This window comes from Crinia signifera, chromosome 4 (assembly GCF_055691185.1).
Source record: "Crinia signifera chromosome 4, ASM5569118v1, whole genome shotgun sequence".
In the NCBI taxonomy this organism is placed as follows: Eukaryota; Metazoa; Chordata; class Amphibia; order Anura; family Myobatrachidae; genus Crinia; species Crinia signifera.
This window is the reverse complement of record NC_139220.1, coordinates 109,514,597-109,522,521: the sequence shown is the minus strand read 5'-3', so window position 1 is coordinate 109,522,521 and position 7,925 is coordinate 109,514,597. Positions and strand designations below refer to the sequence as shown.

At 48.5% G+C, this 7,925-nt stretch overlaps 1 protein-coding gene across 4 annotated transcripts in view; it reads left to right on the top strand.

The window, feature by feature from the left end:
- The first annotated feature begins 219 nt into the window (after positions 1-219).
- Positions 220-7,925, top strand: part of APAF1 (apoptotic peptidase activating factor 1) — a 90,372-nt gene continuing 82,666 nt past the window's right edge. The window contains exons 1-2 of one of the 4 annotated variants that reach the window (XM_083182196.1): positions 220-287; positions 2,803-3,022. In XM_083182196.1, the coding sequence (XP_083038322.1) occupies positions 2,885-3,022 (138 nt within the window). In that variant the 5' untranslated portion in view covers positions 220-287; positions 2,803-2,884. Of the gene's footprint in view, positions 288-511; positions 806-892; positions 1,095-2,802; positions 3,023-7,925 lie in introns of those variants that run through there. The other 3 variants (XM_083182195.1, XM_083182197.1, XM_083182193.1) reach the window with 3 other exon arrangements.

Here is a 7,925-nt window from a genome sequence, read left to right as displayed (position 1 = left end):
TCTTTTGGAGGCACAAATTTGTGGAAACAAAAGGAAAAATAAAAAATTATCAGCGCCAAGGGCTATTGGTATTGTTTACTTTTTTCTATGTGTATATGAAAGGTGATTCATATAAACCAATCAAACCCCAAGGCAGCAATAGGTCCAAAATCAATCTACACCCACAATATTTCCTGTTAAATTACAGGCTGGGTTTGAAAAATGAGTTAGGAGCTGGTTGGCTCAGGCTGGTAGTTTCTCTGTCGTCTCTCCACTTTATCGCTTTTTAAGGCTACATCTCGTCAAAAGTAAGTAGTCATTTATCAGTTTGCTGCAAAACAAAGATTGCACTATGCACCTACAATGCCCAATCTAATAAACAGCCTTTATGGCAAAGCTAATGCAAGTAGATTGTGCAACAACTACAGGACACCAGACTAGGAGGAACATGTACAGGCAGGCACTTGGGCACTGAGCTATATATCGTGTTTCACGATACAGATCTGCACAGTCATGTCACACGATGTGTGCACACACTGCACAGTGCAGACCATTGCTTGCTAGACATACGCCAGGAGTCCAGGACATTACGTGACCTCATACACTGAGAAACTGACAGAGACTGCACCGCACACAGCAGCCCGGGCTTCCTGCTCTGCACTGAAAGCGCACCTACCGCTACCTAGCCCGGGCTTCCTGCTCTGCACTGACAGCGCACCTACCGCTACCTAGCCCGGGCTTTTCTGCTCGTCGCTACTGGACTCTGACAGCGCACCTACTGCCCGGGATTCTGACAGACCACCAAAGGCGCCCACAATAGTGGCCGGTAAGTGGCTGCGGAGGGTACACCGTGTGTCAGACTATGGTCATCCCTGGGGTGTGTAAGTAAGCGCTGCACACACAGACAGGAAGTGACACCGCACCGCAGCAGAGTTACAACAAGCGCACAACTGGCTCGGGCTGGGCGCCGCGCGCACTGGCTGCCCAACAACACACAAGTCCCAGTAGCGTCACCATGAGGCCCGGTGCATGCCGGGAAGTGTAGTTCCTGTGGCCGCTGGTCATTGTGGCAGCAAGAGGATGGTCGCGGTGTCGGTAAGGGGTTGCGGCTGCAGGTAGGCTGTGCTGCCGGTCTCCGGGTGTCACTGGGCTGCCTATGTGACACCCCCCAGGGCCCCCTTCTCAGCTGAGCGGCCCATGGGGGCCGGGGGAGCTGTCAGGCAGGGTGCAGTGTACGGGCGGGGTGTATTTAAAAAAAATGATATTGTGATTCTTCCCCTTTCAGGAGAGTGTGACAGGAGGTGTGTGTGCAGAGTGAGCGACTCAGCGACATCAAATAATCATCTGTGTTGTATAAAAGTGAAAATGAATTACAGTAATGTCATTTTATATACTGAAACAATTTCATAGCATTTTATTAGTGTCATACACAGAATTGTCAGTATAATGCTTCTTCTGTGTGATCTGCTGTGACATTAAGGTTGCTACCACAACAATGTAACCTGTCTGTAACCACAGCATGTATGTTACTGTACGTGAATTGTACTGAACACATGTAAGTATGGCCAGTGCTATTTTTCTGGAAAAGTAGGTTCAGGAACTCCAGAACTGGGGGTTGATCAATTAAATAAAAAAAACATATATAATAGAGAGAGGGAGGGAGAGATAGATGCATATATTTTATTTAGAAACAAAGGCACTCACAGGTGACTTTAAAATAAAACTTATCTTATGGAAAAGTACATTTTCAGTTCCTGATGATGTCATATTTAATTAGAGGTTCAGGAACTGAGTTCCTGCTTAAATATAGCAGTGAGTATGGGTGATGCAGTAATACTCCTTTCTACCAATGGTTCACTCCAGACACCCACACACTATAGCGATTTGGTCTATTTTCATCTGGTTCCGACGAATCAGGTTGAAACATTGGATGAAAGTGTCAAATCACATGTTTTGTTTCAGATTCTGATCCCCATTCCTGTGTGTATCAGAGTTGGCGAATGGACCTGCTGCAAGTAACATCCAACAGCAGTGAATGAGGTCACGTGCAATATATATATATGGCATGCAAAAGGAGCTGCCACCCACAAAACTTTTGGACAGTTCAAGGGAGCTCTTATGTGACTTCTCCCTCAGAGAAGTTGCATAAATGCGTGGTCACTTTCATGCCCCGTACACATGCCAGGCATTCACCAACCACGATCCTAAAGGCACATTAACGCCGTTCACAGATATATCGCTTATACACCCTGGACGATGGTGCATCAATATATTTATATATACACAAGATCACACAATCTATAAATACTTTCAGACACTTTAAACACTTATGTTACTAATTTATAAAATTATTTATAAATTATACAGTTAAAACAAAAACAAAACTTTTTTTTTCCTCCTGTTCAGGAATAAGTTATTCAGGTAGATGTGCCTGGTACTTTATCACAGGCCAATCAGCTCCTAGCTTTCCCCAGCCTGTAACGTAACAGTCAGAAGCTGATTGGCTGGTGATAAGGTACCAGGCACTTTATCACTGCTTCATACACCTACCCCTCAGTTTAAACAACATAAGCGGTACTGTAAAGCACCATCAGAAAAAAAGCACATTATACAATGCAGCAGTATAAATAAATATCCCTCACTGTCTGTATTGTATACATAGAAAGCTTGCCACCCAGACTTCTTTCACCAAATTGTTGAAATTAATACAAAGTGCCCTTTTGTAATACACATTTGCTTACATATTGTATTTACCATAAATACAATGTTTTTTTTTTTTTTTTTTTAACTCAGACTTAATGCATGTATTTTTTTTTTGCATAGGTGACATATACTATTGTGCTGTCCTTTGCATGTGAGATTGCGTTTTGAAGTTACATAGGAGCGACTGAAAGTAAATGACACAATGGATGAAAAGGCCCGAAGCCTGCTGCTTCAGAATCGAACAGCACTGGTCAAAGATATCAGGACTTCCTACATCATGGACCATATGATAAATGATGAAGTCATTACTCCACAAGAGGAAGACACAGTTAAAAATCAGGTATATAACACTGGGGAACAGTGTATACTAGCGTGATGAGGATGTAATACAACTTCGACAACAGCGATTACCGCTGTCATTGCTGGGGGGAAAGCCGCTCAGTGCATACACACTGCCCAGTGCACTCAAAGGGGGAGGGGGGGGGGTGCAGACGGCTTTGCATATCACTATGCAAAGCCATCCTCAAAGCCGCTCATCTGCTGGTAATACCAGCAGATGAGCGGCTTTCCCGGCTATGATATGGGAGTGCGCAGCAGCGCTCACCGCTCATCACCGGGCCATACACACTGGGCGGCTTTGAGCTGAAAGCCACTCAAACTTGCTGTTTTTAGTGGCTTTCAGCTAAAAGTTTCCTTAACGATAGCCATAGTGATCTATGATTGAACAACTTTTGCAGTGCAAACTGGAAAATTCAGCTCTTAGGGAACAATACATTTGTTAGTTGCCAGTGTTCTGTCTTATCTGGCAACCTGTGGCCAACCACATCACAGGTTATCTTTCCTACCAAATGGATGTGTGCAGGAAATGTTGCTGTACTATGGGACCAATTCGGACCTCGCTGGGCTGTAAGTATTCGGAGGCTAGCGAGCTGGTAAATGCTGAGCCCTACCCCCCCCACCCTGCCCCTGTACACGGCAGCGAATCTGTCTGCAGCTGTGCGCAGAGGTGGAAAATCACTCACCATCGAATGATTTCCCCCCTGCTTGCATCCCTGAGTTATTATAGACTTAAGCTGGCCACACATCTACAGATTGATGGTCAGATCTGGCTGGTTGGAATAAAAACCTGGTAGTATTTGAATGACAGTTTTTGCCGTTTGCAGATCGTTGTAATGGCCCCTGACATTTTTGAGCATGTTAAGCATGTCTCCCTTAAACGTTTCTTTTCTAGCGTGAGCAACACTAATTTGGCTAGTCTGGCCTCATAGCTTAAAGACTCCATCCCTTTTATTAGTTAGATTGCCCGTCTCTGGATATTTTCCAGTTATCTCCTCCTACATCCTGTCCTTGGGCTTTGTTAGTCTGAACTAGCTGCTGGAAGCAGGGGGTGGAGTGTATGGGAGGAGGAGCCTGTGTTGCTGCTGTTCCTTTAAACTTTATCTATTTGGTGCTGGCTCCTGTAGCTCCTCCCTACACCCACAGTCTCAGTGTCCACCATGGATTCAGGGGAAAAAAATAGATTTTACAGATAAGAAAAAAATCTTGTTTTGCTAATCATTAGTGTAGTGCAGTGGTTCCCAAACTGTGTGCCGTGGCTCACTGGGGTGCCTTGGGACACTTGCAGGGGTGCCCTGGGTTGGTGGTCCAGGACCAATTCAAATAATTTATGGCTAATTATTTATGGGCAAAACCAGTGCTGGCGGCTGCCAATCATAAAATGTGTAAAATCAGAAGCAAATCCTGCCCGTCACCACATAACTGACCCTAAGAATCAAATATAAACCCAATATATTTAGCATTATATTTATTCTGCTTTTTTAGGGGAGCCGCGAAAAAATTCTGTTATTCTAGGGTGCCGTGATTCAAAAAAGATTGGGAACCCCTGGTGTAGTGTGTAACCTGGATGAGGCTTGATGTTGCTGAAACCATATTTTCATTATATAAATGATGTTACATTGCAGATGAGGCAGGGAGGCGAATTATAAAGGTGACTATACACCTACAGATTTATCTTCAGATCTGGCTGGTTGGAATAAACACCTGGTACTACCTGAATGTCAGTTTTCCAGCATTTCCAAGCAAATGGTCAACTATCATTTGCCCACATCCATAACCATGTTTCTTTATCGTCCACTAGGGGGCACAGGAGTTCACGCTGGGTATGAGAGGTGAGGTAGCAGAGCGTGCACCAAAGGGTTACAGAAATGTACCCAGCATGCTCCCTGCCTCCCTTCTCCCTCATATCCCGCCCCCTGACCCTGGGTCACCAGTTTTTTCTTTGGTGCTCAGGCAGACTGAGCGGCGCCATTTTTTTCTCGGCTGTTAGTACAGCCAGGGTTACTGAGCTGCCGCAGCGACTGCTCTTTTAGTGAGTGTCAGCGGCGCAGCTCCTACACCTGGAGACGGAGACGGCAGCGCTGGCAATTGGGCTGGGGTCTTCCGTCGCGGGGTCTTCACTCCGGAGGCTCCCGCAGCTGCGCCCCGTCCTGGGACAGGTAAGCAGCGGTTCCCTGTGTGCAGGGGACCGCGTCTAGCAGCAGAGCCCCCCCGTTTTGTGGGAGTCAGCGGGGGGGCAGGCGGTGTGGGTCTGGCGTAGCCACCCTTCCACTAGACCACCAGGGACTTTTATTCAGGTGTGTCCCCGGAGGTTGATGCCTGAGGGGGTTAATGGGATGTCCTGAGGTCCCTCCCCCACCCCTGGGAAGTGCTGAGTGCTACCTCTCACAGCCCCAGGTGTTCCAGCTCCTCCTTTAAAAAGCCTAATCAGCAGCCATTCTGGCACATGCTGGGTATAGAGACAGGAGGCTGCTGGAATTCTCCCTTACACCTTGCTCCTGGAGCCTGGTTTGGTATAGTATTCTCCTCTCCTGCTACTGGCTGGATTGTTGAGCCCTGCTATTGTCTCCTTTCCTGTGTACAGACAGGCCAATCTTGTCTATTACAGGTGAAAGGAGTTGTCACCATACAGAGTTTGTGTGTTGCATAATCTCTGTCTCCTATTCAGCTTGCTGAACTGTGATATATTTGCCCTTTACAAATTGCTTTGCTAAGGCTTTTTGTGTGAAAGGCTGCAAGTGTGTGGTGCCCCTGGGCCTTTCCTATATAGGGACACTTGCTTATTCTGTGTCTGGTAGTAACTGCTGGTGTTTGTTTGTTTGCTCGGTCAGTATGCCTAAGGCGAAGAGCAAGGAGGCTCCTTCTCCAATGCAGTGTACCTGTAGAGACTGTTCGGAGACGCCCAGCGGCCAAGCAGACTGACAAGCCTGCAGCCTGACGGGGCGAGGCCCCACCCGGGGGATCCCAGGGTGGGGGGCCGTCTCCTGTCCTTTGCGCCGACGTGGTGCGACACCACGACGGATGCTTGGGTCAGAGGGGTGGTCTCCAGGGGTTATGCCCTTACGTTCCGGGTTCCCCCTCCTCAGCGTTATTTTCGCACGGGTCTTCCAAGGGACCCAGCGAAACAACTGGCGCTACAGTTTTCCATCCGATCCCTTTTAGACTCGAACGTTATTGTTCCAGTTCCTCAGGAACAGAGGGGGCAGGGGTTCTACTCCACTCTGTTTCTGATCGACAAGCCGGACGGTTCTCACAGACCGATTCTCAATCTGAAGTCGCTCAATGTGTTTTTGCGGGTGCCGAAGTTTCGTATGGAGTCCCTTCGTCCATTATTCTATCCCTGGAACCGGGGGACTTCATGGCCTCGCTCGATATCCAGGACGCGTACCTCCACGTTCCCATCCGGCTGGACCATCAGCGGTTTTTGAGGTTCGCCATCCAGGAGGACCACTTTCAGTTCAGGGCTTTGGCCTTCGGACTGTCCACGGCTCCCAGGGTGTTCACCAAGGTGATGGCAGTTATGTCGGCTCACTTGCACCGTCTGGGGGTTCGATTGATCCCGTACCTGGACGATCTTCTGATTGTGGCGAATTCCCCAGACCTATTGCAGAATCATCTGCAATTGGCGATTACGCTTCTATCATCTCACGGCTGGAAGATAAACTGGAAAAAATCATTTCTGACTCCTTCTCAAAGGATGGTCCACACTCAGCTCCAGAGGGTTTTTCTGCCGGAGAGCAAGATCCACTCTCTACAGAAAAAGATTCTCTCCCTGCTCAGTCACAGAAGGGTCTCTGTGCACAGTTGCATGGTGGTGTTGGGCTCTATGGTCGCTTCATTCGACATGGTGGAGTATGCACAGTACCATTCGCGACAGCTTCAGCTGTGCGTTCTAGCCCAATGGTCAGGAGATCATTCTCGTCTGAAGAGTCAGTTGATCACGTTATCTCCGGAGGTCCGCCTGTCTCTCACTTGGTGGTTGAAGGCGGACAACTTATCCCAGGGTCGTCCATTTTGGATTCCATCTTGGATTCTAATAACCACGGATGCCAGCCTTCGGGGCTGGGGTGCGGTTTGCAACTCTCAGTCGGTTCAGAGTCGTTGGACAGCACAGGAGAGTCACCTGCCTATCAATGTCCTGGAGTTGAGAGCAATTCTTCGGGCTCTTCAGGCCTTAGAATCTCTCATTCAAGGCTGCCCGGTAAAAGTCCAGACCGACAACGCCACAGCCGTGGCCTATGTCAACAGGCAGGGCGGGACACGCAGCAAAGGAGCAATGAAGGAGGTGTCCAGAATCTTCAGGTGGGCGGAGAGACGGCTTCCCGCAATCTCCGCAGTCTTCATCCCAGGGGTTCTCAATTGGGAAGCGGACTATCTGAGTCGGCAGGACATCAACACCGGAGAATGGGAACTTCATCCAGAAGTGTTCCAGTGGCTGACGTCCCAATGGGGAGTGCCGGAAATAGATCTGTTGGCGTCCAGGCACAATTGCAAAGTTCCTCGGTACGGCTCTCGGACAAGGGACCCCGGAGCTTTCCTGGTAGACGCTCTCACGGCACCGTGGCCGTTTCGTCTGGTGTATGCATTCCCTCCATTTCAGCTTCTTCTTCGTCTTCTACGCAAGTTCAAGAAGGAAGGGGGGATGATGATTCTAGTGGCCCCAGATTGGCCCCGTCGAGGTTGGTATGCCGACCTAAGGAATCTGTCAGTGGCGTCTCCTCTGAGACTGCCTCTACGTCCAGACCTCATTTTTCAGGGTCCGCTCCACCACCCGGACCTGAGCCGCCTGGCTTTGACGGGCTGGCTATTGAGGTATCCCTCTTAAGGGATAAAGGATTTTCACCGGAGGTCATTCATACTATGGTGCGTGCTAGAAAGCCTTCGTCAGCACGGATTTATTACAGAGT